Genomic DNA, 17673 nt, shown 5'->3' with positions numbered 1-17673 from the left:
CTCTAATGTTAGTGAAGGCAAGTTGACACACAATAATTTGTTGGCAAGACTTGTAGAAGATAGAGTAGCATAGCTTGAGGCCTTTACATATTGACGTTTTTGTTGTAATGATTATTAGCACCCCATCCATTAAAAACGTCATATTGAACTTTTCACTAAACAAGGCTCATTGACTTGTCATTTAAAGTGTATTACATTAACCATCCCCTGACTTCGTTTGAATGTGCTTATGATTCAATCATGTGTGATAGCTGATAGTACTCTTACTAAAAGTTGTATTTTAAGGGTGAATTAGAACTTGACCTAAATTGTTAGTAGTCGTTTTTAGCAAGTAAACTTTCTATTTGTGAGTAGAACTTCTCATCTTTGGTACTAGATTATTTTCTGGTCCCTCGTTGCATTGTTTTCTGAAATATTAGGCCAGTAAATTTTGTGCTGTAGCATAACTCTTCATTAAGACATCCTACTATCTGTAATGAACTGAATATCTTTGAATTTAGATCTTTTGTTTTAATTGCATTAATAGAGAAAGTGGGGAGTTTTTAAGAAAAGTAGAGAGATAGTGGAGACGGCCACTTCTTTAATATAAAACTATTTGTTAAGGAAAAGGTATGGGTATTATAATGGAGAAAGTGAGGATCACCAACTTTGGCAGAGCGTGGTTTATGCACCGGGCTCCACAATGCTCACTATCCACCCCAAAGAACATGTCGTTCATCTAAAAGAACATATAACTTTTTTTTAGCAAATTTTCTAGGTAAATAGAACATGCTGTTCAAAATCAAAGAACATGTTTAATCTTTCATGCATCAAAGAACATAGATCATAATGAAATGAACATATATACTAAAAGAACATACAATTTAAAATAAAAGAACATATTTTTCAAATTTAAATTTGAAAAAAAGTATGACCAACAAATTTGAAAAAAAATATGACAAAAGAAATTTGAAATTAAATACTAATGTCATATTCTAATTAAACTAACTGTATGTTCTTATTGTATAAACCTCTTAAATTAAAAACATACCTATTTGTAACTGCATTCATTATTTTCTAGTAAAACATCTTTGTGTTCCTTTTCATATTGAGTCATGTTCTTTTTGTGTGTATTCGGTGGTAAATAAATTCATGTTCTTTTTTGTACAACGTCATGCTCAAAAGAACATAGGTCGTAACGAAAATAACATTGAATCTTAGTTTTTAAAAGCGTGCCTAGGCGCTGGACGAGTGGAGGCGCGGGCCAAAATGCCTCCAACAAGCCGGTCGCAGCGCACAACAAGAGGCGCATGAAGGCGCGCGCCTATCAGAGACTTCTCTCCCTCTCTTCGATCTCCTCACTACCCAGTCATCTTCCTTCTTTCTTTGCTTTCATCGTGAGTTTGTTGATATGCTTTTTTCTTTTTTTTCTCCTCTACATTTATTACGTGGCTGACAAAAATACCCAGTACCACCTTTATCATATAGCTAGTCACGTGATCTCCCCTGCTTCTTTTTTCTTTCTTTTTTTTCTAAAATGCTCCTCTGATTCTTATAATTATTAAACCTTGTTTTTTAATGCTTATATTTCAGCCATTTCACCAAATATTTAATACCAAAAATGAAACAGAATAAGAATAAAACATAAGAAACTAGGTTTACTTTTCTTTCCAACTTTTTTTTTGGTTGATTGAAGTTTGGATTTGGTAGTTTTGAACTTTTGTGGTAGTTTAGTGATGAACTATGCTGTTTTAAGTCCTTTTATGCATCTTTAATATAATTACTATGTTGTTTATAATAAAAAAAATGTTATAGAATTGATTTTTAAGAATTTTGGCATCAAAGGTGCGCCTCAAGTATGAGATGCATGCGCCTTCGCCTTGTGCCTTTTAAAACTAAGCATTGAATAAAAAGAACATACGGTTTAAACTCAAAGAACAGGGTGCACGATGAGCATTGTGCACCTTCTAAATTGCGCATTTATGATATGTGGCAATTATTGTGACATTTTATATGTTAAGGAAGTGTAGCAAGTATTTTCATAGATATTATAGGACAAGTTGGAAGATAACACGCCCCATTTTTTAGGGTCTGGGTCTATGTTTTTTAGACCCAGTCGGTCCATGTTGGATCTAGATCTGGTCCATGTCCTGGTCCAGTGATGTCGGATTCAGACCCGTTCGTGATCCGACTGATTGACCCATATACAGTTTTTTTTTTTCCAAAAATCAAATATATCGAAATTGCAAAATACAGCTTGCATGCTCATCATAAGTCTTTTTTCCAAATAATTGAAATCTATGATGAAAATGGAGGAGAATCAGCAAATGATTTTTTATATATATTCTCGTTATATATTGATGTATATGATTCCTATTTAAGCATAGTACAAATTTTTGATAGTCTTGTGTACTAAAATCTTGAATTGCAATAATTGTTTTGGTTTACAATTTTACTATTTCAGTATTCACTTAGTAGTTAATAGTCGAATCTCGGCGTTAACTTCGTTGTATATTAATAAATTAGGAGAAAAAGCGTAAATCTTAAAGAATCAATGGACGAAAAAAATCGAGAGTATCTCAAGAACCCATTTTAGACCTAGGACCCTCTGGACACAGCAGGTATGGGTAAGGGACCGGATCTTTGAGACCCAGTGTACCTAAAGGCTATGTTGCTCGGACTCTTCATTTCACCTCAAGTACCCGTGTCGGATCCTTGACACTCGGACATGGGTGGGACACTTGGACACTTTGTTTTGGGCTAATAAATAGAAAAAATTTCAAAAAATAGCCGAGTCGGACACTTGGACACGTATCCGTGTTGGACATGGATACCCGAGTCTGAGCAACATAGCCTAAAGGCAGTCTAGGTTCAGTCAAAAAATTCAGATTGGTCTGGGTCTTGTTGGACCCGCCCCCCATTGCCATCTCTATTGTCCTGCTCCAACATGGTCGTCATAAATAATTGTTTTTGATGTTAGTCATAATTCTAAGTAGTAAGATGAATTTGGTATTCAGAACACTCAATGAGAATTGTAATTCGGCTTCGTTTAATTAACATTAATTTTTGTGTTTTAAGAATAGCTTTTGCCTTTATATATCTGCGGTCTATCTCGCCCTCTTTTATGTTCTGGAGTTCCTCTTTTGAATTACTTCCCTATATTAAACTAATTGTACACATTACTCTAATGGCAATACTGTAGCTATTCCGGATGGACACATTACTGTATCTCTTAGTATATCCTCAAAGGCCGCTGCTGACAACAAAAACAATCGAATTGGTAAGTTCACTGTTTTAAAGTAGTCTCCAATCTTTGGTTTTGTTTTGTCATTCTGTTGTTTCATACTGCTATAACTCTACTTTGTGACCATTTTCTTGTCCTTTGAATAAGATGCATATTACCTGACGGTGATTAATAGCCTCAAAAGCTAATGGAAGTAGCCTTGTTAAAAATTAAAGTGTTTTCTGAGCGTATAGCTTTGTACTTCTTTTCAGGTGAAGTATGACAAGCTTGGTGCTGGACAAAATGCAACTGTTGCTGTGATGAGCTATAGTGGATACGATATAGAGGATGCTATTGTTATGAATAAATCATCATTAGATCGTGGTTTTGGACGTTGTATAGTGATGAAGAAGTATGGTTCATTTCTGAGCAAGTAACAAATGAATATTCTTCAACACTGTACGATGACTGATATCTTTTTGTCATTCTTTGTCTTATGCCTTCGACTTGATAGGAAGAGTACAATCATGCAGAGGTTTGAGAATAATGCATCTGAAAGAATAATTCCACCGAAACGAGAAGGATATTCTGCAGAAAGAATGCAGGTAGTACATGAAAACTCTGACTGAAGCTTCTTGAATATCTTTTTGTTCGATGTGAAATGCCACTTTTGGAAGGCCTATCATTCATGACACTTAGTATTCCTTGTTGGCTATCTACTTTTTGTCGTTTCCTCTTTTTTCCTTTTGTGGCGTGTGCATGCTAGTGTTTGGTTAATGATAGGCTTTTTCTGACGAGGTGTGTGGGGTCAGGGTTGGAGGATAGGAGCATTCACATAGGCAATGGATTAATCTGTGCTATGTGTAACTTCTTTCAGATACCTATCCATACAAAATTATGACCTGTGTCCAAGCTTAGCACATATTATTTGAAGACAACCGTCCAATTTATTTCTATGCGTGACTTGCATGTAGAAACATGCTTATAAGGTCAGAATGAGTAGCGTTGTTTCTCTCCCCTTGAAACGAGAGTAACGGAGCATAGCAAGAGTCAGTTTCAGGGATTTAGGAAGCACTTTCTTCAGTTGTCCTTTTCTTTTGTTGGGATGGGTATACTTCTTTAGGTTCCTACATATACTCTTGTATTCATGTATTGGAGTGAGATTTCTATCTTGGTGAGAAAGGGATTATCTCTTGGTTTTACAAATTTAGCTCTAGCGTGTAAGATGTGTTCTTTCTGCTGATTCTTCACCAAGGAGGCTGGGAAGTGAACATTTTTTTTCCCGTGCTGCTGGTGGAGTAAGCGATGCTGCCGAACCACCTAAAGCAGTAGTATCATGATTGATATATCCCATTTATGTTTCTCTGTACTTATTTTACCAATCTAGCTCACTTCTATCATCTCTACTGGCATGAGTCCTTACTCATCACATATGATCCATAGATCTATTGTTGGCATTGGCTACATGAATATTTCTCTCTAAAATTGATTTCACTGTTAATGCTATGATATCATTTTTCACGAAGCTACGTATGTGACTTGTTTAGGCATTGGATGATGATGGTATTGCTGCTCCAGGACAAATGATTCGTCAAGATGACCTCTTAGTCAACAAGCAAACGCCAATGGTTACCAGGGGGCCAATCTCATCTGGAGTAGTACCAGATAGGTCGCTTATACTTTCTCTTATGACTTTTAGTTTCGCTTTTATGCACTGTGACCAGTAATGATGTGTTACCTGGTTGATGGCTCACTATTTTCGGAGAAGCAATCTCTTGGAAGTTACTTTAGGATGGTCAATAGTGCTGAGGGAGCACTTGGTTTTGATTTATCACTTGTTCTTTATTCCCAGTTCTCTTTGATTGTTTCTTTCTGGCTTTGTCTGTTTTTAGTTTTTTTATGGGAAAAATTGTAGTATGATAAATATGTGGAGAATTTTTACGGGAGACGTATAATTGAGATAATGAGACACTAGTCTCTGGATATGGTAACATTCTGAAATAACTTGTTATGGATCTTTCAGTGATTATAGGGCTACACCCCTGAAATATACTGGTTTTACTGGAGATAATTCAGTGGTTGATCGAGTGGCACTCTTCTCTGACAAAAATAGCAATCTGTGTATAAACTTCATAATTCGCCAAACTCGTCGCCCAGAGGTACCAGCAATTGTGCTCTTCTTTCAATGCCACACTAGACTATTAATTCAGACCATTGACTCATTATGTCTTCCAGGTCGGTGACAAGTTCAGCAGCAGACATGGGCAGAAAGGTGTATGTGGTACCATTGTTCAGCAGGAGGATTTCGTTTTCTCTGAGCGTGGCATTTGTCCAGATTTGATTATGAATCCCCATGGGTTTCCAAGGTATTCATATTTGCTTGCCATTACTCAAATTATAAGTCGGATGCTGTTGTCATCTGGCTTATTAAGATAAAGGAGATGCAGAGGTATAAATAATAATATGTCCTGTCTTGCTTCTCATATATAAAGTCATTAGAGGTGACTCAACTTTTTTCCTTGTTTGGTAAATATTTATGTTGTGCTGGGAATGGGGATGGAAAGATAGGGAGGATACGTTTTGCATGTATTTGTTTGGATAGTAACTAGGTTGATCTGAATAGGTAAGAATCGTAAGATACTTGCAATCCACTCATGAAATTGCAATACTATACTTGCAGAATAAAATGTATTGAACCTGACCTGCTCAGCCTTATTGCTATTGGATTATCCTGATCTCGTCTAGTTACAACTCCAACTTGGAACTTTCTAATTAAGCCTTTAAAAATTTGCACAAGTAGAGGAGACGCAAAAAAACCAAACTTAACATATCAATCGCCAACGAATTAGAAGTAAACCGAGAAATATGGCGAGGGAAATATTGAATTATCTGTGTGATACAGTTCTGTTGAAGGTATGGCTTTCAAACAATGTGTGTATCTCTAAAAAGTAGTTGTAGGATCCGTTACGAATAACGATTGATTAGTTTAATTAAGTAATCAACTTCTCTTGATTAGCGAGTTATTATATATAATGAACTTGCAACTTAATTACAACTAATCCCATAGGGTTACACATATACAAATGGGTCGAACCATAAAAGTAATTGGGCCAAATATTGAACGAACATCAAAGTGGAAGCAATGGGCCATAAAAGACCTATGATTGGGCATGTGGAAACCATTTGGTCGGATACTTTGATTAGCTAGAAAAAGATTAGAATGTTTTGGGATATAGTCCTAACTCCTATATAACATCCAATACTAAAAGATAAAGATATAGCATCTATACGTATAAGGATAAGAAGTGTGATCTTTTATCTATCGATATGGCATATACATTCATAAAGCAAGAATGGGAAACCTATGATATCTTTTTCCAATTACACTTTTGACATAATGGAGATTAAGAGAGTATTTTTTTCAACTCTTCCTGCTCTAAGCTGTCTTTTTGTCGCGGTTTGATAGTGCGGTGTGCTAAACATTAGAGGGATTTTAGTGAGGTTCTCTAGAAAGTAACCTAATCGAATCTGTTATTTAGAGGCGTGCTACAAAGGCATATTAATATGTAAAATAGATTCATAGAACATTCTGTGTAGATTCATAATGATATAAATCTGCGAACAATAATATGTTTTTATCAAAACTCTACAAGCGCGATGTAAGCCAAGCCCGGAAATGGGACATGGAATTGTGGAATCACCAAATTGTGAACCAAAATAAGGACAATCTAGGGCTTCACTAGAGTTACTCAAGGAATGAGAAGTAGGGTTTTGCGGAAGTGGCGAGTGTACTGAGGTAAATGTCAGTGTTCTTGCGTAGAATAGGATGAAGGTGAGTAGTTGAGGGGTTTTGGGTGGGCATATTCACTGGAGAGTGGAACTGGTTCATAATATTTGATACAGCAAAGATTTAGCGAGGTTGCGCTGGTGTTTGGTAATTCTCAAGCACCCCTTCCCTTCCTTTCTTCAATGATATCCAAATTTCCCGTCTTTGGCGCCAAATTCTTACCTGAAACACCACATTTTTTTTTTTGCAAAGATGTTCCGATCCAAGGTTAAGAGTGGAGTTTGGGAGCAATAATTTTTAAGGTTTATCTAGTTATGTGTAGTCTGGTACACAGGAACAGATCATTCTATGCATATTTTACAAGTATTTGGACCTAATAGTTGGAAGGAATTGTGGGCATTTTGAATGACACTGGTGCTTGACCATGTGAGTTTCCCAGCTTTGCTTGCATATGCTTTTGGGGATTTTGCGAGTTGCAATGTGTCTGATGCAGTGTGGTTGCACCATAAACAGCTTATTGGAGATTGATCCACATACTGCGAATTGGATGCACGTTTTGAACTGTGGGTGGAACGCGGCCCAAATGGCTGCAGGTGGCAATCTGTTTCATTGACCTGTGACTCAACATATGCTTTCTGCAAAGAATCTTGTGGCTCTACATTTGTGTTGCTGGAGAAACAAGTATGAAGCGGAGAGACAAAGAGAGTGTAAAAGAGAGGTAGCAGAAGAGAGCGTAAAACAAACAGAGAGGAGAGAGGGGAGATGATGGAGAAAAATTATTTAATGAACAAGAGAAAAGAGAAACGAAAGAGAAGAGAGGGAGAAGGAAAAAAATATGTCTGGCAGCTTCCCTTTTTTTTTTTTTTCTTCTTTTCACATCCCTTCTTTCTTGATATGACCCACCAACTGCCCAATCTTTACCTCTTTCTAACAAGCCAGTAAGTTATAGGTTTAATTACTCTCCATTATTTCACTACCCATTAGATTTTTGTAAAGCTAATATATTTATATGTGGCCCAGTCGTTCCCGATTCACCATGGGTACCGTTTTGCGTTCCCGATTCACCATGGGTATCATTTCGTGTTCCCGTTTTGTTCCATAAATTGTATTGTATTCCAGTCCGGGTAACACTGGATTGCACATTCACACTTTCCAACCCCAGCTAGTGTTACTTTTTTTAGGATGCAAAGCAGGGAGTACTAAGTTTTAATGAGTTATTACGGACCCAGGGAGGTTTTTCCTCCATTAAAACATCCATAATTAGTCCCGGGGGGCTAGCTAAAATAGTTTCTACATTAATTGGAGAGATAATATAATGCAATGTCCGACACTGCTTTGCCAAAAGATCAGCTACTCTATTCGTTCTTTTGCCCACATACTCCATCTTGCAATGTTCATTATTTGAACTAAGGTACCTGCAGTACAGTGTTAAATTCTTGTTCACATCATAAATGTGGCTAGTGTCATTGATTCTGGAGATAGCTTCCATAGAATCTAAATGAACAATCACTTTGGTCCATCCTTGTTGCAAAGCAACTTTTGGGTTCTCTATGATTGCTAATTTCTCTCCTATTCAACTAGACTTCAACCTGATCTTTTTTGGTAGCCTATAAGCCAGTTTCCTTTTGAATCTCGTCAAGCTCTGAGTTACTTTTCACAAAAGAAATATCACACTGATTTTCACAGTCTCTGAGAATGTGAAGGGAGGTTTCAGGAATAGAGGGGTATCCATCACAACAAGCATAAGAAGCCATGTGTGTAGAAAGAATAGCCAGCCAGAAGGGAACAACAACTCCGTAGATGGTGTACACATGCGTATGCTGAGGAAGGTGCGCACATGAACATGGCTAACAAGTCAAATGTACATGAATAACAAGTTAAATGAACACATATACATGGCTAACAAGCCAAATGAACACATGTACATCTATGTTAGTATTTGTTCATTGGTATTGGTATTTATGTTCATAACCTAGTGCTTGATGTTCATCGTGCGCACCTTCCTCACCATACGGACGTGTGTACCTACTAATTTGCACTCTATACCCAGTCAGGTTTAGATTTTGAGATTCCTTCATATTGGACATAGATTGAAGAGCTTCTGTGAAGTCAATTTTTTTTTGTTTTTGAAAGATTTGAGAAAATGGAACCCTCGTAGACCAAGGGTCAGGGCTAGGAATTGCGTGCATAGTATCCAACATACAGTCAGGCAAACACATGGACAGATTAGAGAAGTTCTATGCAAAAACTCAATGTGCTTCGTTTAGGGCCTTACAAGGTTCCATAACTTAGTCAGATGAGCTTTTTTTAGGGCCTTATAAGTTACAACACCTGATTCCAAGACCCCTCTTTTCCTTGTCACGAGCAACTATTTGCCACCCTACAAGATGGATACCCGTACGATGCTTTTATTTGCTCGAAATAAATTTATTAATAATGCTATTGATCTCATTTTTCATAGACATAGGAGAATGGAGAGCTTACATATAGTAGTTAGTAGTAGTATTAAGGGTAGCGGTGGCTAGGCACAATTTGCCCGCCTTGCACAGGAGTTTTGCTTTCCAGAGAGATAGCTTGCCTTTGATCTTCTGAAGAATGAAAGTAGCTTTGAATTTAGATACTTTGAACTTTGATGGGGGAGAGAGGAAAACCAAGATAGAGAGATAGATCATTGATTTCCTTTCTTCCTACTAGTATATTGCTTTTGGCTTTTCAACAAAAAGTTTCTGGATTTGGAAAGGGGAATAAGCATCTTCAGTTTGTCTTCTAAGAAACTCAGTTGTATATTGCATACAAGTCTTGAATGCAGATATTGCGCTTGGCAAATAATAGGTTAACAGTTTCTGTGCCTGTAGAAAATAGCTGTATGGTATTGTAAATTATAAAAAAACACGAAATTCTATGGTCTCTATAATCTATATCTTGTAATGCTAGGTATTCTTCTGGTGCTCTGTAGATAGTCATAATCAGGTATGGTGAAACTTTGGCAGTTAATTTAGGCATAACCTACATGCTATTGCTATGCTCGACCTGACTAGAATGCGAATGATCATCGAGACTGCATCATATGTGGTTATATGATTTAGTTCTTTGTTTGGGTGGAGAATCGTGCAGGTCACTTGCTATGCATGTATTATTGAACTGACTGTTCAGACACATATTATGCTTATAATATATCATATGTATCAGCTGCTGATATGTTTTTGGCTATCAGTCGAATGACTGTAGGGAAAATGATTGAGCTACTGGGGGGTAAAGCTGGAGTTTCATGTGGCAGATATCACTATGGAAGTGCCTTCGGAGAACCAAGTGGCCATGCTGACAAAGTGGAAGATATAAGGTCTTTTATCTTGTGGTATCATAGAGTTTCTGTTTTCTCAATGTCTTCTGAATGCAGATCTTTCCTTTTCACAGTGAGACCTTAGTGAAGCATGGATTCAGCTACAATGGCAAAGATTTCCTTTATTCAGGTTCTGATTGCCTATCGAACCTTCTCAATTTGAGTTATGCAGTTGTTCAGGTTTCTCATTCTCAAATTCAGTTCTTATTTCTTTTGGGCACAAGTATTAAGGAGAAATCATAAGTGGCACCTTAGTTGCATTAAATCAAAATTAAGCATTGAAGTTGGTATACTATTCATGAATTGTTTATTGAGGAGAGATAATGTGGGCCACTTTACAAAATCATCTTGTTTATGGGGAAGTGGGTATATAATAAAAAGTGAAAGCTACGTGGACCCATACCAAATAAGGAAATGGGAAATGTATTTAGGACAAATATAAATAGAAAGATGGGATCTCTATTTAGGACGGAGGGAGTAACTTTATTTATAATACTCTATTTGTTGTTGTTGTTGTACTTGGACTACTCTATTTGTAATGATAAATATTAATATAATTTACGTTATTTTAGTTGAATTAATTTTTGTAAAATTTGTTTCGGTTAAGAAAAAAATAATTTCATTTCGATTGAGCAAAATTTATTTCACTTAGTTGAGTTCAACAAATTTCAACTCAAAAGAGCAGGGCCCTAACAGTGTTTGTCTTTTCTTTTTTTAATGGTAGTTTATCCCTTTGCTTTTGTTCTCTTTTGTTTTCATGCATATTCATCATTATTATTTTTATTAGATATGATCTGTTAATTACACTCAACTTGATCCATAACATAAGTCAATTTAGCTAATTCGATTTCAGGTTAAAAGGATTATCATATAATATCATAAAAATGATACATGCTTACTAAAATGGATTATAACTCCACTGCCCACAAGGAACAGACGTAAAAACAAAAAGAAAGGTTTGACGCGGCGAGTCATCATTAGTTCGTTACATAAGTGATGACGCAGCAAAGAGAGGCTATCACAGGGTTCTGTAATAGCATTTCGTGAAACAACAAGTTAAAAATCCATTGCATGTGTGGTTATGTAATGGACGACCGAATATTGGTACCTTGAGTCAATTTGATCAAACACATCAGAGATTGGTGTAATATGCATCTTGGAGATGCTAAAATTAAATTATTTTTGCTTGCTAGGTAGATGAGTTTGAATTATATTAGTAAAAGGATGTCATGCTTAGCTTCTTTAATGCGTGTTCTAGCATTGTAGTGGCTTTATAATATTGACGCAATAGAATTGTGTGAGTTGAGATGATTTACCTGTGCATAATTTTTTATATGAATGCGAAGTTTACATTTCCTGATTTTGCTTCAGGCATAACTGGAGAACCACTGCAAGCATATATATTCATGGGGCCAATTTACTATCAGAAATTAAAACACATGGTGAGATGCTTTGCATTTGGTGTCAGTGATTTACTGTGCACCAAACCTCATGTTGTGAACTGTCTACTAATTGCTCATTTGCTCTGGCCTAGTTTTCCCCCCTCCAGAAAATTGGAGTCTTATTTGTTTGAAGTTGTTCTACTGGCCTCCCCCCCCCCCAAATGCCCAACATAACTTTAAATCTTTATGATATGACCCTTCATGTCTGATACGGTTTCTTTGATGGAACTGGAGACAGCTGGTTTGATGTGTATGTTACATGTTTGGTTTCAAGATAGAGGAGTCCGAGGATCACAGGCTCTTTGGCACATTTTTGGACAGGCTCTTTAAGGCTTGCCCAGTTGCCCTACCATTAACCTGTTTCGCAGGGCTCTCAAAATAGTTATGTGGGCTTTGTTTCTAAGATTATTGATGTGAGCCTAGTGTTATTAGGTAAAGTTAAAATGGGGTTTCAAGTTGTTTATACTTTATACAAAAGAGGAGAACTCAGTCTTAAGGACAGTGCGTATTTGTGAAAAAATAATTTCTTTTCCAGGAAATGAGGAACATTATTAGAAAGACACCAATATTTGTGATCCATGTACAAAAGGAGGGCTATGGCCAAAAAGGCTTAGACGCGTAAGCTATTGTAGATCATTTTATCTACAAAAGTAAGATAAGTGAAACGATGCGTATAAGCTAGAACTTAGCTCGAACTATACAAAAGCCTAACTATTGGAACTCAAAATCTTGATTAGTAGAAGCTAAACCCTTTAAAATCTCTTGGTCTCTTTCTTTTCATGTGCTTTACCAAATTACGGACAAAATCATCTTCCACACCTTGGAAATCCACCCTTTTCCGTCCTTTTCTGCAACAAGAACATCTTTCACGAAAAAGATTGCATCCAACCCAACCAAACAAGGCTAATGATAATTAACAAAGAGAAAGAACCCAAGGACAAAAGAGGAGAAGATGATTAACAGATTCTTCCGCAAAGCATAATCTACAACGATTATTGATGAAAAAGTTCCTTCCTTTTAGAATGTTCTTGGTGGGGATTTTCTCTTTCCCCACCACCCAAGCAGAAAAAGAGCATAAGGAAAAAGTATTTCAAACCAGAATTTTGGAAACTTATTTGTCAAAATTTGATATGATGCATGACATCATGGACATCTATACTGGAGTTTTATAATTTTGTTGGGCAGAGAGTGATCTTGTCTAATCAGTTATAAAGGTTTTTAGGCTTCAGCATTGTTGCTTTCTATCATACTAGTACATTTATTTCTTCTTATCTTTAAAGTAAAAGAGAGAATTAAGACATTAATGAAGCACTGGTATGCGTGCTTTATGGGTTTCAATGGCTAATGTAGCAGTATGTAAGCAATGTTTTCTTGGAGTCCCTTGTACAGGACATAGGTACACGTATCCTTGTGAAATACTACTAGGATATTGATCTAAAATTAAGTGTCGAAGTGTCTATACTCATGTTAGGGTGTTGAGAATCCAATTGAGCTTGAGGTAAAGTGAAGAGCCTGAGTAACTTAGAATTGAGAGGTCTCACGGTGTCTTTTGATTTATCTGTTGTGAAGTAGTGGAAGAGCTTATGATTTTCAAAAATGAAGTCCAAGTGAAATAATTTGTGGATGAATGCAGCGGGTAGTACTAAATACAATAGCAACCCTCTCCTCACCTGACGTAATTCCCTCGCCTGAGTTTGAGAAGGCGATTTGCTCTGCACCGCCTGTGTCCAACTGAATTAGACTAATGAAAAGAGCTTATTTGGAACAAAAATGTTCTTTCTAGGCAAGACCAATCTCACTCTGTCCTATTATCCTAGTCTGATGGAATATTTTTCTGGGCGCGGCTAGAAAGAAGCTTTAAAACTAAGTTCTTATTATCCTAGTTTGATGGAATATTTTTTCTAGGCAAGAGCACTCTGTGTCCTATTATACTATTTGTATTCTGTTAATCATGTATCAAGCTCTACCTTATTTGGAATCTTTTCATCCATCATAAATCTTTGGTGGTTATACTATTTGCCACAAGTCGTACTCCCTTTTTCATGACCAAAACGCACATGTTGAAGTTTGTTTTAAACTGTATCATTTTTCTTGGTGCACACAGGTTCTGGACAAAATGCATGCACGAGGTTTTGGTCCTCGTGCTATATTGACTAGGCAGCCAACTGAGGGGAGAGCTCGAAACGGAGGTACTTGTCTGATTTTGTATCTGTTCAAACTGCAAAAAAGCTATGTTTTCCTTAACACCAAGTCTGTGTTCAGGACTAAGGGTTGGCGAAATGGAGCGTGATTGTTTGATAGCTTATGGTGCTAGCAATTTGATATATGAACGCTTAATGATCTCAAGTGACCCATTTCAAGTTCAGGCAAGTGCATGTGTTTATTATTTTGGGATCTTTTGCCATGTTTCCTAGATGGATATTGCTCTGCTAGTAACTGCTGGATGCTATCTAGTTAGTCTGCTGATGTAGAGTTCTGATGGAACTGTCCTAGTACTACATTTTGGCTTGGTACAAGGAGAAAGCAGAGCTCTCCTCTTGTATTTTCCTAAATAAACTATAAGTTTTGAGAATCAGGCTATTTATTTTATTTTATCTTTTATCAAAATAACCCTGAGGTGATTGCAAAGCTCATATAGCTATTTGTTGAACCCTGGAAGACTTGTTATATTTGTATAGCATCAATGTCTATGCGGGACATAAAGGGGACATATGCTGGCTTATCATCTCTGTTCCTTATTAAACTTGTTTTTTGAAATAGGATCAGAACCACACTTCGACTGTTTCAACAGTTTTGCAAAACTTTAATGTTTGCACTTTGCACTATTCATATAATAACTTTGACCACATTAATTTATTAGATCACAAATGTTATTGTTGAGATGTTGGTGCGAATATATTATTTAAAATATTAAATTCTATTTTATAATTTTTCCTAATAGATTCGTAAAGATATTAATGATCAAAGTCGTGCTTTGGAAAGCGTGAAAGGTGACGCGTTGCTAGTATTTTGAAAAGGATGAAGTAATGATTAGTTAAAATACAGATCATAGACTAGAAATCCTCAAATAATACAATAAGAATGCTAAAACAATGGTTTTCTAGTCTCTTTAGATATCACTCGTAGGAATTCCAGGAAAACTGTGAGCAAAATGAATGAGAAGGGAAGGCGTGAATAACTGAATATTGCCTTCTTCCAGACTTATGGAACATGAGAGGCAAAACTTCTGAATATTCCATCTCTCTTTTCTTTTATAATGTTCCAGCTAATGGAAAAGGGACCATAGCTCTATAATATCCTGGCCTCGTATGTACAACTCCTGAAACCTCTGTTTTATGTCTTAAGCATTGTTGTGAGAGATGGAGACACTTGGGAATTTAATAATGAATAGTGCAGTTGATTTATTTGCTTGATAGAGGAAGGGAAACCTAGTCACTATGTTACCTGGACTCTTCTATAAGTGTCGGGTATGGGTATGGATCGGAGTGTCCAGTACGCCACTTTCAAAAAAATCAGGTTACGAGGACTTTGTCCGAATTTTAGACACGGGTACGGGTATGCGGAATTAATATTTAATAATATATCTACTTATTTAAATCTACAGAAATAAAAAAGAAAATAAGAAGGAAGTAAAGAGTACACTTATCCATTACTTTCACATTAAAAAAGAGACAAACGGGAGAGAGAAGAATAAAGAAAAACTGGAAAAGTCAAATATTGAAATTGCTTTTTTATTCTCCTGGCCGCCTCCACGTGTCTAGAGTTTAAAAAACCAAACACCAAGCAGCCTAAAGCCCTAAACAAAACAAAGCGAAAAACAACACCACGCAACCACCATGAAGCCACTGGAAGCTTAAACTCGCCTGTCAATGACGACTTAAATCTTTGAGTAATCGTCTTCCTCCATCTACATTTACGGCCCGTTTGGTTGTTGGTCATAAATGGTGGTAATGGGAATGAATTTGTGTGTAAATTTGTGAAAAATATCATTGTCCATTCCCATGGTAATGCTAATTTATCTCAAAGTGTCCACTTTCCTTCTTGAATTTTCATTCCCATCCAATACCACCTTGTAAGGTGGTAATGAGTGGTAATGAAAATTGCTTCCCCTTGGAGACAAAAATACAAGTTTAGGAGTGAGATTGCTTGCTCATGGAAAAAAATGTCTCCCCATGGAGATTTTAAGGGTGATTCCCTAATAAAATTACACTTAAAATTTATTCCCATTACCGCAATTTATTAACATCTACCAAACGGGCCGTTAGTACTTCTATTTCCAAATGCAAAGTTAGAAACCATAAATCTGAAAAAACCTAAATTTGAAGTTTTTCAAGAGTTCTCTTTCTCTTCTCTTTGCATTCGAACTCTAGGGTTTGACCATCTAGGTTAGCCGTGTCCGTCTCCAAGTAATACTTGCCGCATCAGACACGTATTTCATGTGGGTGTCCGGTGTCGGCGTTGTGTCATAGCATAGTCATATTAATCTTTGTCATCATATTGTTTGTCGCACTTCGGTTGAACTCTCGAGCATCCTTGTCTTTGCAGGTTTGTAGAAAATGTGGATTGTTGGGATATTACAATCATAAACTAAAAGCTGGTATTTGTAGTGCCTGTAAAAATGGTGACAATATATCGACCATGAAATTGCCCTATGCATGCAAACTTCTTTTCCAGGTATACTTTGTTCTCCACTTCTGGTCTCGCCACTCAGTTTTTTGATGTAGCTTAACAAATTTGAGGTAGCCTAACAAATTGAGAAGTTGTCTCTGTTTTTCAGTTGCAGATACCTTTGTTTTTTTAATCTAACTATTCTTTCTTCTAGTAATTATGCTGACAATATGTTGTACTTCTATCCAGGAGCTACAGTCAATGAACATCGTACCTCGTTTAAAGTTGGCTGATGCCTGATTCATTTGTTGGTCTTAAAAACGTTGAGCTCTGAAATTCCACATTGTGATGATATTGATATAGCACATTTCTTACAGCTATCGTACAGATTTTGTGAATAATGATTCTAGTGTATGATGGAGAAAAGGTGCCTTTGACATTGTGGAATTGTATCCAAGAGTTAATGTTGCCTGTACTTGAGAGGAAGAAAAGAGATTAAGGTCAGAAGTAAAATGACTAATCCCTTGGACACCAAAATAAGGGATGCATCTCTTTCTTTTCTTGTGGACACCAGGATGACTAATTGCATACCAAAATAGAATAAGATGTCAATTTTGGATATATAATGAAATGATGTTGGTACCACATATATTGAAAATATAAATTTTGGATATCTTTTATGAATATGTAATTAAGAAATTAGTGGTCAAAGTTGTTTTAAAAATTTTAAAAATGCGTAGAGATAGCCAATAGTGTGGGCCGATCTAGCCCCTCGTGGGCCGTGTGGGTCGGGTTTGCAAAATGTCCGGTCTAGTCCAGTTGAATCATGAAATTGTTAGGTGAATTGTGGGTTAGATTCCTTGAGCCCAGTCCACTAAAAGTCCGCTATTAATATCGTTTAGTCCGGACTAAAATAGGTCCAATCCGGCCCATGAATTGGACAAGTTCAGTCCAAGTAAATATTGAATCAAATTGTGTATATTTTATTCGAATTGTTTATATATTTTTATTAAATTGCATATATTATAATTTACTCTAATTTAAAAATAATGAAATTATTCATTTTTATTAATAATTGTATATATTTTAATTTATTTTAAAATTTTATGTAACAATAATGAATAGTTTCAATGATTAAATAATGTTGAAAAAAATTCTCATGTTGGCCTTCCAGTTCGGTCAGCTCACTAGACCCATGAACTGTCATAACTGCTTTCTGAATTGTGAAAATTGGTAATATATTAGTGTGGATTATGATTTTTTAGCCAATGGACCAGCATGCCCGACCCATGAA

General features: G+C 36.3%; 1 protein-coding gene across 6 annotated transcripts in view; it reads left to right on the top strand.

Annotated features, from left to right (window-relative positions):
- LOC104905890 (DNA-directed RNA polymerase III subunit 2) overlaps positions 1-17052 on the top strand; it is a 38874-nt gene extending 21822 nt beyond the window's left edge. For 5 of the 6 annotated variants that reach the window (XM_010694544.4, XM_057392451.1, XM_010694545.4 and 2 more), the window contains 13 exons: positions 3182-3259; positions 3475-3614; positions 3717-3807; positions 4750-4871; positions 5226-5361; positions 5438-5568; positions 10204-10329; positions 10404-10459; positions 11701-11771; positions 13876-13960; positions 14034-14137; positions 16317-16445; positions 16629-17052. In XM_010694544.4, the coding sequence (XP_010692846.1) occupies positions 3182-3259; positions 3475-3614; positions 3717-3807; positions 4750-4871; positions 5226-5361; positions 5438-5568; positions 10204-10329; positions 10404-10459; positions 11701-11771; positions 13876-13960; positions 14034-14137; positions 16317-16445; positions 16629-16679 (1320 nt within the window). In that variant the 3' untranslated portion in view covers positions 16680-17052. Of the gene's footprint in view, positions 1-3181; positions 3260-3474; positions 3615-3716; positions 3808-4749; positions 4872-5225; positions 5362-5437; positions 5569-10203; positions 10330-10403; positions 10510-11700; positions 11772-13875; positions 13961-14033; positions 14138-16316; positions 16446-16628 lie in introns of those variants that run through there. The other variant, XR_007275086.2, reaches the window with a different exon arrangement.
- The last annotated feature ends 621 nt before the right edge of the window (positions 17053-17673 follow it).

This window comes from Beta vulgaris, chromosome 1 (genome assembly GCF_026745355.1).
Source record: "Beta vulgaris subsp. vulgaris cultivar EL10 chromosome 1, EL10.2, whole genome shotgun sequence".
Taxonomy (NCBI): domain Eukaryota; kingdom Viridiplantae; phylum Streptophyta; class Magnoliopsida; order Caryophyllales; family Amaranthaceae; genus Beta; species Beta vulgaris.
Note: the sequence above shows the minus strand (reverse complement) of the source record. Positions and strands in the feature narration are given on the sequence as shown.